Source organism: Hemibagrus wyckioides, linkage group LG11 (genome assembly GCF_019097595.1).
Source record: "Hemibagrus wyckioides isolate EC202008001 linkage group LG11, SWU_Hwy_1.0, whole genome shotgun sequence".
NCBI lineage: Eukaryota > Metazoa > Chordata > Actinopteri > Siluriformes > Bagridae > Hemibagrus > Hemibagrus wyckioides.
The window spans coordinates 7,203,352-7,225,986 of NC_080720.1; the positions used below are offsets into that span (position 1 = coordinate 7,203,352).

Sequence of the window (22,635 nt, forward strand, 5' to 3'; positions counted from 1 at the left end):
CCCTAGTTCTCTATATTCTCTCTTGCTCAACCCGGCGTGAAATAGCAATGACGCACCAAGGATAGTCTGGTATTTTATCTCACCAGCAGTATCAAAGGCAGACGTTCAAAAGCCAAGAAAGATCTGGAAGAAATGGTGATGATATTTCACCCAGACTCACAAGAGTAGAACATATTTGTCATTGTGCTTGTGTATAAAAAAAGGCAGTGGTTTCTTACTATGCTATACATACATTCTGCTCTATCCTATAAATATCTCCCCTTTATAATTTGCCCATCATGACTCCCCACTTCCCCATCTCCTCACCGGCAGCACAGTGTTCCTCATCCGCTCCATTATCACAGTCCGTCTCTCCGTCACAGCGCCAGGACAGAGACACACATTTGTTTGTGCTGCTTCCACAGTCAAACTTCTCGGGTGGACATGCCTGCCGATCTGAAAGAAGATAAAAAAACAATAACAACAACAGAAATCAGCTGACATTCCACATTCAAGGCTAAAAATCTTTATTGTATACTGTTCTACTTAAAAATCTTTACCGCAGACCAAAAACTCTATACTGCATGATCATATACTGCAGGACTGAATTATGATGAAACACAGAAGAAGAGGTTTCATCAGAAGTAAAAAAAAAAAAAAAAAAAGAGGTTCCACTCTGACCCCTTTCTCTTCTCCGAATTTCTCCTCGTTTTCTCTTCAGGAGATTTTCTTGCCCAAAGTTCAGCGCCTCTGATAGAGGCCTCCAGTTTTACTCCACACATATCTGGAGCTGTCTTTAAAGTATAAATGATTGATTTTGTTTCAGGAAGATTTAATATACAGAGCCATCCATAATTACTGACACCCTTATGTACAATAATTCAAAATTTCTTCTAAATGAATGAGAACCTATTTATGCTTATTCCAAAAAACACACATTATTATTATTTACATGTTACCATATAATTAATTTATTATTTTAGCATTTATTTATTATGTTTTTATTTATTATTTTTACACTTATTATTTTTATTTTAATCATTTTAAAATGTTCAAAAATCAATTTACCCTACAGTATCTATCTATCTATCTATCTATCTATCTATCTATCTATCTATCTATCTATCTATCTATCTATCTATCTATCTGTCTGTCTGTCTGTCTGTCTGCCTATCTATCTATCTATCTATCTATCTATCTATCTATCTATCTATCTATCTATCTATCTATCTATCTATCTATCTATCTATCTATCTGTCTGTCTGTCTGTCTGTCTGTCTGCCTATCTATCTATCTATCTATCTATCTATCTATCTATCTATCTATCTATCTATCTATCTATCTATCTATCTATCTATCTAATAAAATTAATTTAAAAAAATCTCACTTATATTATTATTTATATTTGATTAATTTTAAAATTATTTTCAAAAACAAATGCATTAAAATTCTTTATATCCCTTTTAGGAATATTATAAATAAAAATATATATACATATAACTATAAATTATAATTATATATATAAATTTGCTTTAAGCCCATATAAATTTGGCCTTTTAGGAACTGTTCTCTAGGAGCTTATATAAAAACAATCGATAGTTAAAATACAGTTAAACCTAACTTGTGCCATAACAAACGTTTCACATGTTTGAAACAGTCTGAATCAAACCCATGAACACTCTGAAGCTCCACACATTATGGAATGTCAGGAACAGAGGCTATTGGGAAAAGTGCTATTTTAGACACTGTGCTTCATCTCAGAAACCCCTTCACCTTCACCATGATTGTTATTTGCTGTGTTAAATCTTCCCAACCACAGGCAAGGTCTTTTCCCCTGTCAGTTTTGTTTTGGAATCATATATATTTTTTGTTCATGTTTAGAAGTACATAAGTATCACAGGTTTCTGCATGAGTATGTGCATTAGTATGTGTGCTAACTCTCCGTTTTTTGTTTATTTAGTTTTTTATTAGCCTAATTAAATTAATTAATTAATTTATTTATTCATTCATTTGCCTAATTAAATTTATTTATTTATTTATTTGCCTAATTAAATTTATTTATTTATTTGGTTGATCCCACATGCAGGAAATTAAGTATAGTCCACATTTGTTTTTTTCCCCCAGTCCCAACACATACCTCTATTTTGTGTGGATAAAAAAAAAAAACGCAAGTCCACAACATACACAACAAATTCCTTCTCAGCTCAGAAGGAAAAGACAAATACGTAGCTATGAACATCTTTACGGATCATTTCCCAGGAAACACATCATGCTGCATGTGAGCTTATGGACAGAACTAATGAGCTTGTGTCGGCTACATTCTCCTTTTTTCTCTTCTGTCACAGAGTGAAGCTCATCCTCGCTGCAATTTGTCCTCAGGGGAAGAACTCAGTTATGAAAGCAGGAGGTTCTGTTAGATTATCATATTTATCCAATAATACAGATCACTGTCATACTGATGGAACATTGTTAATGGGGTTTGGGGAAATGAAACCCATGAGATGTGCATGGGAAAAAAATGCAGAAATGAATGAAAGAAAGAAAATGAAATAAAAGAAATGTATAACCTTTACCCTGAGGTTGCTAGTACCGACATTTTTTAAACTCTCAAACCCTAAAATGCCTTCAGACCATCAAGGCCATCTATCCATCTTCTGTACCCCTGACAGAGCTGGGAAACCTGGATCCAGTCCCAGGGGAGTCACACAAGGCAGGGTGCCAATCCATCACATGCTACAATCACACACACACACACACACACACATACACCCTCACACACCCATTCACACACTACAGACAATTGAGAGCTGCCAATCAGCCTGCAACACATGTCTTTGGACAGACGAAGGAAACCGGAGTACCCTGAAGAAACCCCGAAGCACAAGAGAAAATGATGTGCATGCAGGATGGTGGTGGGAAGTGAATGCCTAACCCCAGAGAAACGAGGCAAACATAATAAACAATAAGCAACTGTGTGCTCAACCGCCCCTGCAACAATACCAATAAAATCGACATTAGTAATGACACATTTGCTCTGATCACTGCTAGATTAATGTGGAGAAAATGAAATACTTATGTAATTATGGTTAATTCTACGACTGTGTTCCAAATCCACACTACTACATTTAATTGTATTATATATTTAAAGTTTTTATTTAGTCTTCTATCTATATTTTTTATTATTTACGTTACCTTGTTATTATTAATTTATTATTTTATTATTATTATTTTTATCTATCTATCTATCTATCTATCTATCTATCTATCTATCTATCTATCTATCTATCTATCTATCTATCTATCTATCTATCTATCTATCTATCTGTCTGTCTGTCTGTCTGTCTGTCTGTCTGTCTGTCTGTCTGTCTGTCTGTCTGTCTGTCTATCTATCTATCTATCTATCTATCTATCTATCTATCTATCTAAACAATTTGACTTGAGGTTGATAAAAGTGTACTAAAATAAAATACAGGCAATACCAGTTAGTAATTAAATATAACCCTTTACCTTTCAGTGCTAGACATTTTTTCCTGTTCATTGCTAAAGATGCCAATTTAGAGCAGTTGTGAGATAATTGTTGTTGTTGTTGTTGTAGATTGTTAGTGTAGTGGTTATCATGCAGAAACCATGCTAGGGTTTTGCATAATTAGAACACATCATGTATAGCTGCAGGCCATCATCTGGTTCATCTTGTTGTTGAAAACTACACACACTGATACAGTGTCCTTGCCTTAATTAACGCATCTGTTCCAACATCATTAAAATGAATGGCTGACTAATTAAATAATTCATTCATGTGTTAGGTGAAAGGTTCATTTCAAGGCTCTGGCCAAATCTCACTGTATGATTCAAAGAATTGATAATAAAATATACATTTTTACTAAATGCTTTACTAAATGTAGTCTAAAACAACTGATGGTGTGTGTCCTGGTGTGATAAAGTTTGCATAGTTCTTGTGAAGGTCAGTGCCATTCACTGGAGGTCAGCAGCCCAAAAGTTCGGAATAGATTCCTTTCTACCAGAATGCTGACAGTTACATATACACTCTGGCAAGACCGAGTCAGATGTATTGATGCGCTTATCGACAGTTTCCGCGAGAACGATTCAGATCCAAAGATAGAGCCTGGAAAGCAGATTCGGGGTCAACAAGACTTTCAGTGCGATTCTTATCACTTCTCAAGGTTAGCGTGTCACCTGAAATAACTCTTACACTTTTGTGCACTCGGAAGCACAGAGTAGATTAGTCTTGAAGTTTGAAATGAAAAACTGTACTCCGGTGGTTCGGTATATGAATGCATCTGACATGAATGTGGTTGTAATTTTACACTGATAGAGACACAGCAAAGCTTAACCGTCGCGAAAGTGAAAATTGTGCCACTTGCCAGGAATAACAAGACCATCATTTTTTGAAAAATCATCCATTGTTTTCGTCTAAATGTCATACTTCACTTTGTGGACTTGTGGAAGACAACAAGCTCCTAATTAATACACACAACGCAATTCTACATACTCCAATGGACTGTACATGACTGTAGAAAGGACATTGTTCATAATCACACACTCCGGTGTTTATAATCATTTACAAACACACTCTCCGGTGTCTCCCAAATGAGGATGAGGTTCCCCTTTGGGTCTGCTTCCTCTCAAGGTATCCTCCTCTTACTATCTAATGGAGTTTTTCCTTGCCACAGCCGCCTCAGGCTTGCTCACTAGGGATGATTTTGTCTGACATTATTCTGGGACTTTTGTACCATGTTCTGTAAAGCTGCTTTGAGACAATGTCCATTGTCAAAAGCGCTATACAAATCAAATTGAATGGAAAATGTTTCCATTACAGCACTTCGGATATCGAGGATTCTGTAAAAGATGAATATTTGATATGCCTCGTGCAGTTTATAAGCAGAAGACAACAGAACTGGAAGGAAACAAACACCGAGGTGAACAAAGCGGCCGGTTTTGTACACAAGCGTCCACTGACGCGTACGTCTGGGAATCTCCGTCATCAACTGTTGTCTGGCTCTATTGATCCAGACACTTGTTCCACTGAACCGTGGGTCAGAGTCTGCTTTCTGCAATTCAACACAACAGTGTATGATTGTCTGTAATGGACCTGCTGTCTATATGGAAACATCATTTCTGTGTCACTCTACCGGGACAACAGAGCTGCTTCTAACATTCAGGCCACGTTTCTCCATCAGGACTGGGCGATGCTAAGATGACGAAAATAGGTACCCTTGCAGTATGCTAATGCACTGTTGATGAACTACCTTGCTAATGCTGTCTCCTGGCAGGTGAGAGAGAGAGAGAGAGAGAGAGAGAGAGAGAGAGTATTTAGCATATACATTGGTTAGCTACCTCTAGCAGCAGAAAATTATTTTTTGTAATTCTAAGCTTTACAGCTTTGTCAGTAATGAGTAATGATAAGAAAATCAAACTGAGCAGCAGCTTGGATAACAATAAGGCAGAGTCAAGTCACTGTCTTGAGAAAGGATACATGTAGATGCTCTATGATCAAAAGGAAAAATGGAGGCTATGATGATTGACCATTAAATTTTTCGTTAATTAAACACCACTTTAATAGCTAAAGATGGATCTTTGTTTAAGAATAAATTTGGATGGCTTTAACCTAAGGGGGAAATAATAGGTACAGATGATTAAATATATACGATACACAAAGCAAAAATCGCACTAGAATTTTAATGATGCGATAATGACTTAAACGATTTATTCTCTGAATGTAAATGAGATTAGAATTGCTCCTAGAGCAGACGGAAAAAAAAAAATATCATAAGTCCTACGCCTACTGAGAAACTGGATTAAAAGTGTTATTTAACGTAATAGGATTTTATTTTCAATAAAGTTCATATGCCATTACTGCTGCTATAAACTAATTATGGCTAAAAAGTATTTATTTATTTATTTATTTATTTTTATTTTAACCTTGCTTTTTACTTTATCATTTTCTTATACACGTGAGTTATATGATAAGCGCTTAGTTATAATAATGCACGTATTTATAATATTTAACACTCGGGTGGTCACAGTATTGAAATTCTGACCAATCACAATGGCCTACGATTAGAGGCAGTACGTTTCGAATTCATTAAAGCACAGTCCAAGTCGTTTGAGAGAAAATTAAAGCACCACGGGAACAGAGATAAAGGATGGGAGAAGTAATGAATAAAGCGCATTGTTATTGTTCGAGAAATCCCAGCATGCAGTGGTGCATTAGATGTTTCTGTTTCCTTCATTAATATTAGATTCATTGGGTGATTTAATCCCTTCGTTTCGCATAAGAGCTGCTGCTATACTCAGCTAGCTTACAAGAAGAGTGTGTGACTGGAAAACACTGTGAATTTATGATATAAAAATACCCCCAGTCCCCTGCTCCGTGGCACACACACACACACACACACAAACACACACACACACATCGACACACATTACTGGGGAAAAAAAGGAAATCTAGAAATAAGCAGTGACAGAGCTAATTATCCAGCAGACAGTTTATTGTCAGGATTGAGACCCTCATTGAGCTGTACAGTATCAGATCCTCAAAGCTCACTGTGGGAGGTAGAAGGAGAACAAAGAGGTGCGTGGTTGTGTTAATGCGGAGGGAGGTGAAGAACAGTTCGAGATGTCACGTGACACACATGAGGGGCTGCTAGTGGATAATATGCTGACGCAACACAAATCCCACACCAACACTCGCATGCCTGATTTACAGCTTTATTAGACTTGCTGAGAGAGAGAGAGAGAGAGAGAGAGAGAGGGAGAGAGTGAGAGAGAGTGTGAGATAGAGGGAAAGCTAGAGAGAGAGAGAGAGAGAGAGAGAGAGAGAGAGAGGTAGCAAGTCAGGGAGAGATAGTGGGAAATCTAGGGAGGGGGGAGATAAAGAGGGAGGGAGGGAGAGAGGGTGAGATAGAGAAAAAACTAGAAAGAGAGAGAGAGGAGGGTAGTGAGTGAGGGAGAGATAAGTGAAAGCGGGAGAGAGAGAGAGAGAGAGAGAGAGAGAGAGAGAGAGAGAGAAAGAGTGGTAGCGAGTGAGGGAAAGAGAGAGAGAAAGAGTGGTAGTGAGTGAGGGAAAGAGAGAGAGAAAGAGAGAGAGAGAGAGAGAGAGAGAGAGAGAGAGTGGGGTCAGCTTGCGGTCATAACGAGGCTGGTATGATTTCAAGGCAGAGGCTGGGAGGAAGTTGAGCTAACAGCCTGTTAATATAAATACTTTACACCATGATCACGTGTAAATAATCAGGTTAATAAATAGCTTGCAGCTCAGGGAGCAGAATCCTTTAATAAGCCTACAGACTCATTCCACAGCACAATCAGTGTGTTGCATAATTTAAAAACGGATAAATTCCACATGAATAACATCGTATACACAAACGACAAGAGAGAGGAGCAAATATTGGTTTGTAATTTACTAATTAAAAAGTGGTTGACTAATACATCTGGAAGCACAAACGCACTTGGCTCTCATTCACCTGAGGAACTGGCTGTGTTTATCTGTCTATACTAATACTACTACTACTACTACTACTACTAATAATAATAGGAAGAAGATAAAGATAAAGAACATGAAGAAGAAGAAGAAGAAGAAGAAGAAGAATGTATGTAACTCCTGTCTCAATTCCAAGGTCTCTGTAGATTCAGAAAACTCACAGAATTAGCAGATAAATTAGAGATGCTGAACGTTTGGGGGACAAAGGCCAGATTAAGATGGTTTGGACATGTTCAGAGGAGGGAGAGTGAGTATATTGGTAGGAGAATGTTGGACATGGAGCTGCCAGGCAGGAGGCAAAGAGGAAGGCCAAAGAGGAGATATATGGATGTAATAAATGAGGATATGAAGCTAGTGGGTGCAAGTGTTGAGGATGAAGAAGATAGGGATAGGTGGAGGGAGATGATTTGCTGCGGCCACCCCTGAAGGAAAAAGCCAAAAGAAGAAGAACATAGTAATCTAGATAACATGGTGTCCGGCGTTGAGGCACACATACACCGTTACATCGACACATAAGCATATTGACTGACACTGACTGTCACTGCAGGACAAAGATATATAGAGCAGCACATCAAGGGAAAACAAGGGACACACATTAGGAAAGGGTGTGGCACTGCCCATGTGGGAATAACAATAAATAAACCAAAGGAGCTGTCCCAATAACTCCTGACAAGGGGAGAGAGAAAAAAACCCCAAACACATGAAGTGAAGGGAGAAGAACATGGAAGTGTTGAGAAAAGAGTAAGGCTGGAAAGTGAAGAACAGTGTTAAAGAGACTGAAATGATTGCTTCATGTGGGTTGATGCATCGCAGCGCATGAATTTCTCACACCAGCTCATGCAAATCAATCCAGAAATAAGTTAGGATGTCTTTATTGGTCACATATACATTAGTGCACAGTGAAATTCTTGCTTCACATATCACATACTTTGGGTAATGGTCATAGCACAGGGTCAGCCATGACATATGTTATCCCCATGTGGGCGGTGTCACGGCCTTTGCCTAATGTGTTTTCCCACTTTCTCACCTGTCCCTTGTTTTCCCCTGATGTACTGCTCTATTTATGTCTGTCTTGCTGTCTTGGTCAGGGTCAGTCATTATATTTATATATGTTGACTTTGTCTACGTAATGTTTTGTGTGTTTGTGTGTGTGTGTGTGTGCACTGTTATCCAGGTTTTATGGCATAGTCATGTTTTGTTTAGGTTGTCTTAGTTTCCATGTCATAGTTACGGTTTGTTTTTGTTACGTTTAATATAAGTGATGTTAGTCCATGTTTTCGATCCTCACCACTGGCAGTGTCAGTCCCTGTTTGTTTGCAAATTGGTGGACTTCTGCAGAAGGATATTTAATAATAATAATAATAATAATAATAATAATAATAATAATAATAATAATTATTATTATTATTATTATTATTATTGTTGTATAAATTCTGACATTTATTTTTAATAATAACAACAACAACAACAACAACAATAATAATAATAATAATTATTCTGCCGTTTATTTTTAAGGCTCATTATATCTCTGAACTATTTTTATTTTTACTACATATTACACTGTATATGTTTATATCGAGTGTAACATACGCAGATTTTAAAGCATTTATTTATTTTTCTATATTTACAGACTGATTCAAAAAGTTTCAATAATAGCATTAAATTTGCTTGTGTTTATGCCACAAGCTGTTTTTCCCAAACGAGAAGTATTCTTAAGAACGCAGAATTACCAGTCATTATGAGCCATTTTCTTTTTACGTGCTCTTCACTAAGAATCAGATTGTAAAAAAATTCTATGCAGTCAAGAACAAAGCTTACGTTGAAATTTGCTGTGAGAAGCAGACAGCGAACAATAAAACAAAAGAAAATAATGCCGGCACTTCAGGCCATTTGAGCCATTAGTCAAACCGAAAGTCTGAAAGGTTCACATTGATTGTGTTTGATTGTCTCTCATACGATGTTCATAACCACAAACCTCTAAATGTTTACAGTGTATGTCACATAGATTCCTCATGATTCCCCAAGGCGAATCTTCTTTGTACACATCATTAAAATGCTGCAGTGAATGCTGTGAGACACTCCTGCTTTCGGGGTTTGTGAAACTCTGAGTCACTCGGCACTCGCGCTCTATTCCAGTTCCTGCCAAAGGCCACTTGGTTAGAAAATGAGTCTTTTATTTTGTCAATATGGCATCTGAAGTGACGTCTCAAATGAATCAAAATCTCATTTGAAAGTGTGCGGGCTGAGTCGCTGGGTTATCATACAGAGATCTACTTCTATGAGCGCACATGCTTCATGTTTCTTAAGACTGAGTATTGCTCTTAAGGGAATAAACATAAGCTGCAGCATGGTCCAAAAAACCCCCCCAAAAAAACCAATGCGCTTCCTCAACACATCGACGTAGGAAGCATCCCCTCTTTAAAACACATCTCGAAGAATAGCTCTTAACAAATTATGCCATCTTCATTAACTCCATCTCTAATTACACCATCTTCATTATCGCTATCTCTAAGTATGCCATTTTCATTATCTCCATCTCTAATTATGGCATCTTCATTATCATTATCTCCATTTCAAAATATAGCCCCTTCTCCCTTCTACGGTCTGTTGTTCAGTAGATTTGAATCATCGTTAACAAAAATAAAGACACTGCTACACACAACATTCGTTTGGCTGTGTGTGTGTGTGTGTGTGTGTGTGTGTGTGTGGGTTTACATTTACATTTACGACATTTGCCAGATGCCCTTATCCAAAGTGACTTACAATTTATCTCATTTTATACAACTTTTATACACCCCCCATCGCGCATGTGTGTGTGTGTGTGTGTGTGTGTGTGTGTGCATGGACATTCCCTCTGACAAAAGGCTATAAATGTGCACAGGTGTGAGCATTCACTTATTACTCGCTCATCTCTGTCATGAATCCTCCCACTTACAGCCTGTGATGTACAACATAAAAAGCGCTATCACAGAGCAAGCTAATTACTGTGAACTAATGCGAAAGATTCAAATTATTGTACTCATTTCTCCTTATAAATGCTACACAAATACAAACGGGCCCAAAAAGAAATGTATACACACTTCAACATGAAATATAAATGCATAAAATTTGTATTAATAAATTTATATAAACATCGAAAAGTCATGTTTGCATTATCACATTAGGTGCTCAAAGTGTTCACCATTAGCATCCAGACAGTTATAATTTCTGTCAACTACTGTATGAAAAACATTGACTAGTGTGTCCACAGGGATTGCTCTGCATGATATGTCAATTTCTTCCCATAGAGCAGCCAGTGGAGGTAGTTTTCTACGGTACACTACATCCTTTAGTGTTTCCCACACAAAGAAATTGAGGGGTGTTAAGTCTGGGGCCCGTGGAGGGAAACATGATGGTTTACTGTAGCATTTAGTTTAAACTGCGCTTCATCAGACCACACCACTTTCTATACAAACTCCTCATGTACCATGCGTCGAAACACATTGCTGCCATAATTCAATCTGAGTTTAAAATATATAACATTATGAAAAGTGTATACACTGACCAGACATAACATTATGACCGCCTGCCTAATATTGTGTTGGTCCTCCTTTCACTGTGAAAACAGCCCTGACCCGTCGAGGTATGGACTCCTCTAGATCCCTGAAGGTGTGCTGTGGTATCTGGCACCGAGATGTTAGCAGCAGATCCTTTATGTCCTGTAAGTTGCGAGGTGGGGTCTCCATGGATCGGACTTGTTTGTCCAGCACATCCCACAGATGCTGGATTGGCAAGTCAACACCTCAAACTCGTTGTTGTGCTCATCAAACCATTCCTGAACCATTTTTTCTTTGTGGCACGGTGCATTATCCTGCTGAAAGAGGTCACAGCTATCAGGGAATACAGTTTCCATGAAAGGGTGTACATGGTCTGCAACAATGCTTAGGTAGGTGGAACGTTTCAAAGTAACATCCACATGGATGGCAGGACCCAGGGATTCCCAGCAGAATATTGCCCAAAGCATGACACTGCCTCCGCCGGCTTGCCTTCTTCCTATAGTGCATCCTGGTGCCATGTGTTCCCCAGGTAAGAGACGCACACGGACCCGGCCATCCACGTGATTTAAAACAAAATATGACTAATCAGACCAGGCCACCTTCTTCCATTGCTCCGTGGTCCAGTACTAATGCTCACGTGCCCAATGTTGCTGCTTTCGGGATGTGCAAAGGGGTCAGCATGGGCACCCTGACTGGTCTGTGGCTGCAAACTGTGATGCACTGTGTATTCTGACACCTTTCTATCAGAACCAGCATTAACTTCTTCAGCAATTTGAGCAACAGTAGCTCATCTGTTGGGGCAGATCACATGGGCCAGCTTTTGCACACTATGTGCATCAATGAACCTTGAGCACCCATGACCCTGTCACCGGTTCACCACTGTTCCTTCCTTGGACCACTTTTGATAGATACTGACTACTGCAGACCGGGAACACCCCACAAGAGCTGCAGTTTTGGAGATGCTCTGATCCAGTCGTCTAGCCATCACAATTTGGCCCTTTGTCAAACTCGCTCAAATCCTTACTCTTTTAAACAGAGGCCAAAATATGGAATTCGTGCCTGTTTTTTTGTTTCCATGTTCATCACTGAATGTCCTTGTCATGTCACATTCCACAGCGGTGCCTAATGACTTATATGAAGGTAGATACTCAGGGCTTAGTTATTAGAATCTGTAGTTTCTCATTAATAGTACATACTTTTATCTAGCCCAACTAGATATCAACAATATCCTCATAGAAAAGTTCTGAGCAAACTAAAATGATTAGTTGACTTTCACATAAATGTTTCTTTAACCAGAGACCAATAAATGAAATTTGCACCTATTTTAGGGGTGTCTATGTTTAGCATTTGAATTTATTTTAATGGCGCACTGCAGAGTAGTGTTTAATGGTTTGAACAAAAGTTGACACTCAGCTTTAGTAATAGAATTTGCAGTTTTTCTGTTTTTACCTCAGTTACTAGGGGCAATGTGGGGGCATCTGTGGCTCAGTGGTAGGTTTCTCGCCTACATGTGTAAGACCCGGGTTCAATTCCCAGCCAATGCGCAAGACCGCAGCCACTGGATGCAGTGCCAGTCCCAAGCCTGGATAAAAAAAACCTGTGCCAAGTTGTTGTGCGGACCGCTTGGTCCACTGTGGCGACCCCTCACACACAGGGAGCAGCCGAAAGAACAACAACAACAACTATGGGCAATGTATTCATAGAGAACTTCCAAAAGAACAAAAAATATTTTTGTAAATGTTGATATCAAACCCATTTCTGCTCTCTGAGTTGCCCTGACTGCATATTCATAAGAATCTAAAATATGAAGGTGTTATCTTCAACCACTAAAATTCTATGTAAGGTTATACAACAGGGGGAAAACCCCACAACTCCCACCGAAAGCCAACAAGAGTCCTGACTCATTTAATATCACACTAGTGCCGATAAAATATTTCATTTGTTTATACTGATTGAAAATATCCGATAAACTGAATTTTGGTACTGGAAAATGGGTTAATCTCATCAGCCAAGAAACTGAAACTGGGAAATAAGATGGACGCCAACTTTGACCAAATCTCCTGACTTAACAGAAACCACAATGGAAATTCATGGAAGATTTAAAACAATCGAGGAGAGAATTCAGGAATTGAAGATTATTTGCCAAGAAGAATGGAGCAAAATTCATCCACAATGCTGTAAATATCTAGCTAGTTCTTACTATTGATGGTTAATATCGAATCATTATATGAATACATGCTGATATTATTCATATTATATCAAACAAGGACAGACTTACAAGCCATTATATGTGTAAATCTGTAATGCAACTAGAATTGTATTTACACAAAACAAAATAGAAAATCTCCCCTCCCTGTACATGCACTGAATTTACACACTCCCATATTCTTACTGGTAGACACAAAGCACATGATTGACTGCATTATGTATAATCTGTCTTCGATTCATTTCATCAGTAGACGTAAGCGCATGCTTTCTAGCCTGTAATCTGCTGCAATCCTCTTCACTGGGATATTTTAATAAGATCTGTCCTCTGTTTGAAATCCTCAGAGGGTGACGACACAGAGCGAAGACTCGTGTAATGATGAAAGCATGAAAGCAGACACTCTTTTTTTTTCCAGCTGGCTAATTTAGTGTGAGATGCCCGGCGATTTCCTGCCTTGTTAGGCTAAACCATTTGATTTATGGGAAGGGGGGAAGGATCGAGTAACAACAATACCGCTATGAATTATAAATAAGGGGTTTATGTGGATTATGGCAGAAGATATCTTCTATTGTGATGAAAATTCTCTCTTCGTTGCTCTATTTAATGCAAAGAATTTGCAACAGTAGATTTGCAAAAAAAAAATAAAAAATAAATAAATAAAATTAATTAGGACCAGATATAATATTTGGGATGGGTTTAATCACATTGTTGGTGGTGTATTGTTGCCTCTTCTTGTTTTATCAATCATTAGTCATTAATTATCAGGGCTTTTTTGTGAGTGAGTTCATTACATTGATTTTAGATCTGATCACATTTATCATAGTCAGGGTTATTTACTTGCAGTAGCAAACATATTAATACTATAGAATATTGTAATATATAATCTTAATATATAATCTTTGTAACACTTCATCCTAGTCAACTCCATAACAACTGTTACCCCTCAGGAGACACTGCAAAGAAGATTATATAAAATAATAATAATAATAATAATAAAAATAATAATAATGTACTGTATAACAATAATAACAAATAAACAGAGAAAAATACAAATAAATAGACCGTTTTTCTTTCCTAGTATTTTCTTCAGAAGCATAGAATAATTGAATAGAAAATGTTATAAAACCTCAGATTTATGCCGCTTGAAATGCAATTAAATTATGATTAAATTATAATAATAAAATAATTATAATAATATTTTTCCCTTTTTGCTGATCTTCAGAGTCATTTGTGGTATTTAATCATTATTTTATTAAAACATTTTCATTATATTGCTTTAGAGTGTTTTTTTTTTTACAGTGCTGTGTAAGTTGTATCACACTGCTGGCCAAATGACGTATTTTGTTGATTTCTGAAGCAAAAAGAGGTACACAATGGGCTTTAAATTTCATAAAATGCATCATATAAATATAAATATATAAATAATAATTATGGCAAGTTTGAACAGCCTTTGATTAACGTATTAATTAATTAAGTTACTTAAGTTTCTAATTGACTCATTAGGACATGTTACTTAGATCAAGAGATGTCTTCAGAGCGTCTTCTTCTTGTACTAACATTCAACAACCATGGAGTCTAGTGCATTTACTCCTCATACTGCACCTGGCTCCCTCTGATCTACTAGCACTGCTCGACTGGTCCCACCATCTCTCAGGGTACGAGGTAGGTATACATCTAGACTCTTTTCTGTTCTGGCACCGAGGTGGTGGAATGAACTTCCCCAAGATGTCCGAACAACAGTCACTGACCGTCTTCAAACAATGGATGAAGACCTACCTCTTCCTGAAACACTTAAACTAGCTCTAATTTTCCCTGTTTACTTTATGTATTATTGCATATTGTAAAAATCTAAATAAGTCCTAGAGAATTGCCTCCAGCTCACACGTTCCACTGTAGGAAATGCTATTAAGAAATGGAAGTTAAAGATAAATACGGAAATCAAGGAAAGATCTGGAAAAACAAGGAAATGCTCAGATAGACCTGCTAGTATATTGTTCAGCAAGGCAAAGCGAAATCCTCAGATGACACTAAAGACCTGCAGTAAAATTCGGCTGAATCAGGAGTGCACTGTTCGACCGTGCAGCGTTGTTTAAACAAACCTCATCTGCATGGAAGAGCCATCAGAAGCAAACCTCACCTCTGACCTCATCACAAAAGACACTGCAAAACGATATCTAAATAAATCAGAGGCATTTTATAAACAAGTGCTCTCTGAAACGCACTGGCTAAAATCACCAAAGATCTGTTAGTTGGGGGGAAAAAAGGAGTAGCACCTGATGAAAATAACACCCTGTCAACTTGAGGTGGATCTATCAAGCTGTGGCAGTCAGTAAAAGACTGTACAGATAGATGGAAGAATGAGATTTAAAATCCGTACTTAAAATCCGTAAAAGTCACACCGGACAGCAGTATGTAATTTATTATAAAGCAAAGAAAATCATTTCCTATAGTAATTAACTCAAATTCCGTGTCTCAGATGTGGCACAATTTTTCTATCTGCACCTGGTTTCTGCTGCTTTAACGATTGTTCTCCATTCATTGCCAGAGCTTTGTGTTTTTACACACCAAGATTATTTAAAAAAAAAAAAAAAAAAAAAAAATATATATATATATATATATATATATATATATAGTATTGGAGTTATTAATGCTAAAAATATTCACAGGCAAGTTTTTTTCCTCATTCAATGACCAATAAATAGAAAGAAATGAGAATAATCAGTAAAAATTGCATAAAAAAGCTTGGACAGGAATTAGATGTCTAGGACAGTCTTTTCTTCCATGATGAATTTATAGATGTCTGTACAATACTTAGGATCAATCTTGGGGTAAGAGGTGAATTCCGACAGGAAGATGGTATTAAAGCCCCCTGAGGCTTAGAAAAGTTCCTTTTGTATGTGCAGGTTCGATTGTCTTTTCTGCCTTAAGACTTTTAAAGGTGACATTAAACGCCCATAGAGGTGCCATTTAAATTATTCATTATCTGTAACCACAAAGCCACACAAAATCGATTAAACCCCACTAACACATACATGCGCACGCACGGACACACCGAGGCCACCTCGGTATCTGGTCTCTAACAGACACCCCATCACTGAGGGGATAAACAGAGTGGATGAGAATGTGTGTCTCTGGGCCATTTGCCAATTAACTTACCCTCCGAGGAACAGCGACCTTTCACATTTGAGCATTGGCAGCTCATTCCCAACATGATGAGCACTTCATAGCTAGCATCAAAGTCCCTCATCAAGAACAAGTAACAATGAAAAGTCACATTCATCATTGTGTAATAGGTCAATTTTGTAGGTGTATAATTACTGTTTGTAGTCCATCTGATGCTCCGCCCACTCAATCCTGTCCATCAGTGGAAAGGGACAACCAAAGGAGTAGATATTAGTTGCTTTTGGCTCATACTGAGCAGAGCTATGAAGCGGTAGTGTGTGTGGTGTGGGTATGAGTGTATCAAATGGGCTTTAATCATTTTATATGCAAAACTGAGCTGCGATTTCAACATCAGCAAGCAGCAGCATTACAACAGAAATCTGCACTGAGATATTCTCAATTCTATGCTAATTAAATATGACACGGTAAATATAATATAAATAAATCCAAACTGTTCTAATCATTCTTCAGACCGATCATATGCCATGTGTGGTCCAATGTTTCCTCAGGTCCATTTACTCCTTTTACTGTCTGATGCAAATAAATGGAAAGCCATTGCTTCATCTTATCCTGTCAATTGACCTTTCATTAGCTGCTACGGCAGTGGCGGCTTAATGGTTTTCTGGTCAGAATGCCAGGAGTTCAAGCCCCTAGCACCTCCATGGTGCATGGTGTCACAGTTGGGGCTTTGAGCAAGGCCCTTAACCCTTTCTGTTCCAGAAAAGCTGTATAATAGCTGACCCTGTGCCCTGACCACAGCATCGTAACAAGCTGGAATATGCACAGAAAAGAATTTCAGTGGGCTGTAATGTTCATTTATGTGACAAATGAATTCTGCTTCCTCTTCTTAATGCATTTATATCCTTGCCACCATCGCCTTGCTCATTAGGGATAAATGTTAGGGATAAATAGTAATGTTTCTATACTTCTGTGAAGCTGCTTTAGTGCTATACAAATAAATTGAATTAAATCGAATGCAGAGAAATTTCAAAGACCACTGAAGCTTGTCAGGAAGTACCAGAGTTCACTGGTGTCTGTAGTGAGTGTATAAGACTCTAGTTTAAAGCCTAGTGCGAAACCTGTAAAACAAATAATCACACTATTTTTCCACAGTGTGTTATTTTATTTGTTTATGTGTAACTAATAACTATAAAAAAAGACTCTCTGGCTATTACTAATGAAAACGGTGTGATCACAAAATGTTGTGATCACAACAAAAAGATTTATTATTTTCAGGAATGTTCTCAAATTATTTGAAATACTAACTCAGAATTTAGAGAAAACAGTTCATTTGTTAGACTATACTGCTTTAATTAAATATTATTATTATTATTATTATTATTATTATTATTATTATTATTATTGTTGTTGTTGTTGTTGTTATTATTTATTTTATTTTATTTTATTTTATTTTATTTTATTTTATTTTATTTTATTTTATTTTATTTTATTTTATTTTATTTTTACAGAAGTAGGTTTTGACCAATTTAATACCTGAAGTTTGGCTGAAGTAAGTTATCCACACATTAGGCTTTTTTAGTGTATTATGCATTTGTTAGGTCAAACATTTGTTTCAGGCAAGAAGCATCACATACATCAGCTTGCATCTTTCTTTGGGTGTTTTATACATTTGTACACACATATACTCACCGACACCAAACATAGGTGCACACACACATGCACACACGTGAAATCCATACTAACCGCCTCTGTCCTACTCTCCTCACACATCTCATCCTGTTTGTATTTGTAAAACTGGATGCTTTACAACTCCGACATGTACACCTGATTAGCACTTGTTACAAGAGAAGAAAGAGCCAGGGAAGAAGAGTGTGCCCAGAAATCCCATTGGTGCACAGCGAGAAAGTGTTTGTAGTCAGCAAATGAACTCTGGTGTTTACACTCAGTGAGGAGAATCAGCTCTGATAGGACTGAAATTAAAATGCCTACATTGGCGACTTTGCTAAGAAGCAATCAGGCCATGCTGAGGGTCCAAACTGTACTCCAGGACAGGAGAGGACAACTGGGCAAGAGGACTGGCGCAGACAGCGCAGAGAGAGTGCGGCCACATGGGAAATTACTTTAGGGAACCGCCACCTGAAGCATGAAATTGAACCCATCCGGTGCATCTGACTGGATCCGACCCTAATATTAAAATAATTAAGTGGCAAAACTACTACGAAGGTGCACACAACGGTGCTGGCTTTTGTCTTCGGACTCAGTAGAAATTACAGCATGCAACGTGAGCTTGGCTTTCCTTTTCCTAATGACTAATAAGCCAAATGTGAACAATAAACACTTTAGAAAATAATTTTGTAGCTGTGTATTTTTAAAAAAATGGACTGTATTTAAACACTGGGTTGTGTTTGCTAAGTGATGGCGGTTCTATTAACTTCACATTATATTAAATCACTTGTGTGCGGTTCTTCCACAAAATTCACAATCACCGAAATGGATAATTATTCTAAACACATCACCATGCTATTTAATAGACAACCGCTATGATTAATAAAGCTAAGCCAGTCACAGTACAGACATTGTGAGGCACTGCATTGCATTGTTAAGTGTCTCATTAATAACTGGCTTAAATAATCCATGCTGTCGGGCAGCAGGGTGGCATAGCGGGTAGTGTTGCCCTTTCGCATCTTCCGGGTCGATAATGAGCTCAAGTTACAGTGCGTGTGTGGAGCAGGGGCATCAGACAGGGGGTAATAGTGAATCTGAGTAACGGGCATATTTGATAAGCTGTAATAGTATCATGACAGACTTACATAGTTATAATACCACTCCATTTTTAGGCATAAAATTTCATTCTAAAAATGTTCTTTATTTGCCTGGCAGCTGTGGCCTTTTGTGTTAGTGACCCCTCTGATGAAAGCGATGTGTGTTTTGGTCAAATTCAGCCTGTGGCATAAGAAAGGAGTAGCGTACTACAGAACATGAAGCCTGAAACAAAAGGCAAAAAAGGAAAGAAAGAAAGAAAGAAAGAAAGAAAGAAAGAAAGAAAGAAAGAAAGAAAGAAAGAAAGAAAGAAAGAAAGAAAGCTGCAGGTGGGGAGACGATTTTTTTATAGAAGAAAGGTGAGCCTTTGTAATGCAACTGGTCAGAGAAAAGCGTAACACATCCGATCCCTTTTTACCAAGTTAGTAGCTTGTTTTTGACCTTTGAACAGAATAAAAGTTGTGAATTAGAGTAAAAATTGAGCAGTTTTGAATTGATGATTTGAAATACTAAATGGAAATATAGTGCTTAGACACTAAAGGGACAGATTTCATTTGTCACATACATGACCATACATAATATGACATGTAGCACGACTGTCTTCCCATCACAGAGTTAAGAAGAGTTAAATAACTGCTATTCAAAGGAGTTATATTACAGAATAGGTGCAAAATGTGCAAATGAGGGGATTTAAGGGGTAGTTAGAGGGGGTCTGGTGCTGTGACCCAACATTAGGTGCCACAGAGAACCCAGAAACATGTACACAGATGAACATGCAATGCTAAATTGCCCTGAGTGTGTATGATCGTGTGAATGTGTGTGTGCAGATATACACTACTTTACTCAACTCAATAATAATTATTATTTTTTTTTAAATATAAAGAAAACCATCATTTTTTTTTTTTTGCATTGGGACATAAAAGAGCATTACATTATTGAGAATGCATGGCTAGGAATGTATCCCCTTGCATTAAATTGTCAATTTTTGGTTCTTACTGACGTCTGCAACTATTTTTCACTTTCAAAACAGCTCCTTATCTCTACAGCTGTGGAAAGAAAACAACCTGAGAAAAAAAAAATAAAAAGTCAATATTTTAATGTGTTTGGAAGTGAAATATCATTTGACAAAGGCAAATGTTTGGCCAAAAGGTCTGCGATATTTCTGTCGCTGAAAATGAACTTTCCATGGTGAGATATTAAAAAGTTTTCTATTAATACTCTCGAACAGCATTTCATTCTCATATCCTGTCATTATTAGATCCTGAGATGGCGTCTCTCGTGGATTTTTTTTCTTTAATCTGTTTGCAGGAGTCTCTCTTGCAAATCCGCCCGATGCTTACGAGGAAAATCAATATAATTAGATGCATTTTTTTTTTTTAGCTGACTGAGGCATGTTTCTGAGGTTGGCTGAGATGGAAGTAGCAGTGATTATTAAAAACTAATCTAAGTGGAATGATAGAAGAGACAGAGAAATATATATGATTAGTGTTTTAGAGAATTTTTGTGGAGATTCTGATCTGAACGTACATCATAATTTATTTGAATACATTTATTTGTTAGGGACAAGAAATCGAACCACTGCTGTATTAATACTTTGTAGAAATGTAGATCAGGAATTATATGGTGTAATTTTCCCTAATATTTCATGTTATTATGAGCCATGCATGTATTTGCTGGTAACATTTTCAATACAGAACAATTATTTGACACAAATTGTGCCTGACATCCACCTGAAAGGCAAGAGCAGATTAGAAAAACAATCGTTTATCATTCTGCATCCTACTGAATATCTGGTTGCACCATTTTTATGGACTTCTGAATGTTTTTTAAGATGAGAGTGTGACTTACATCGAGCACAGCACAAGAGAGTTGGGTTCCCACTTGCAAACTCCATGCTCTGAATGTAACTAGCGCTAGTGTTCCTCTCAGGGAGATGCTTCTTGCCATTGTTGCCTCTGATTTCCTCAGTAGGGATGAATGTTGTTGTTCTTTCGGCTGCTCCGATCCACGTTTTGATTTGGCACAGGATTTATGCCCTTCCTGACTCAACCCTCCCATTTTATCCAGCCTTGGGACTGTCACTGAGAGTTAACTCTTTAGAGGCTGGGTTAGCTTCCTGCCCGGGAATCGAACCCAGGCTGCGGTAATGAGAGCACGGGATCCTGCCACTGGACCACCAGGAGGCTCTCAGTAGGGATGAATATAAATTTTTATTTTTAACTTTACAATATTTATTTTACATTTTAATAATTTCGCTTGTTTAAGGTGCTATACATGTACTTATATATCTACAAAAGCTAAACCTGAAGAAGAAGAACTGAGGGCAAGACGTCTTTATTATCGCCACACCTACATGACAGCACAGTGGAATTCTTTTCTTCACATATCCCAGCTGATGAAGTTGGGGTGAGAGCATAGGGGCAGCTAAGATACATCACCCCTGGAGGAGGGTTAAAGGCCTTGCTCATTTGCCCAACAGTGGGGCTTGAACCCTGATCCTTAACTATCTACACTGAAGGTGTTTAGCAGACACCCTTATCCAGACCAGCTTACATTTATACAACCAAGCAGTTGCAGGTTAAGAGCTTTGCTCAAGCGCCTAGTAGTAACAGTGATGAGATTTGAACTCATAACCTTTCAAGCAGTAGTTCACTGTCTTAACCACCAGACTACCGATTCCTGCATCCGTTTCCGTAACAGTGAAACCATCCCCAATACACTATAGTTGTGTGTAATTACAGTATATGTGTAACTACACAGTTAAACAAGACACCAAAGAGAGATTGAGAGTTCGTTTTGGGGACTTTGAATGATCTGTGTGCTTTTATAAGAGTTTGACAGAGACAATTACAGAATAATTACTGATTCTGTTGCTTTATTTCATTGCCTTAACACTTCACATGGAATCATGAAGAAAGCTAGATGAATTTACAGATAAATTAACCTCGAACCTCGACTCAAAAAATGACATAGTGCTTGATAGAAGCAAGTTGTGATTCCGTGGTTAAGGCTTTGGGCTGAAGCTGTGATCTCAAATCTCTTTTGCAAATTGCTTTGGATAAAAGTGAGCAAATGTAAATAGTGCAGACCCCCCACCCCCCCGGCAGCAGCAATTCATCAACCGTGCTATGCAACCGTGCAAGCCATGTTAGAAAAGCGGTGCCTCAGCAACGCAAGTATAACCCACTGCGTGGTGTATCGGTGTATTTTGTACATATTTCTCATGCCGCAGAAAGGAGTGAAAATAAGTCAAGGCCGATGACTGGGTACACGTGACTCCTACTTTACCGTACATTAGGTGTAGAATGTAATTATTTCAGTCGTAGTTCAGCCACCCTGCAAATTATAATCATTCCCTGAATTGCATTAAATTGTGCAGTAGAATTACTCACCATGAACACACAACCTAATACACTGCAATCATTTAAATAACTTCGCAGCTGAAAATGCTGCTCACGGTCAGACGTAGGCTGAGTAAGCGGGAACAAAGTCACTCCAGTTACTGTCTAGAGAAAAATTGCGTTTGTTAGACA

At 37.8% G+C, this 22,635-nt stretch overlaps 1 protein-coding gene across 5 annotated transcripts in view; it reads right to left on the reverse strand.

Moving 5' to 3' along the window:
• Nucleotides 1-22,635, reverse strand: part of lrp8 (low density lipoprotein receptor-related protein 8, apolipoprotein e receptor) — a 191,677-nt gene that overhangs the window by 70,495 nt on the left and 98,547 nt on the right. For all 5 annotated transcript variants that reach the window (XM_058403785.1, XM_058403784.1, XM_058403783.1 and 2 more), the window contains exon 4: nucleotides 307-435. In XM_058403785.1, the coding sequence (XP_058259768.1) occupies nucleotides 307-435 (129 nt within the window). The remainder of the gene's footprint in view (nucleotides 1-306; nucleotides 436-22,635) is intronic.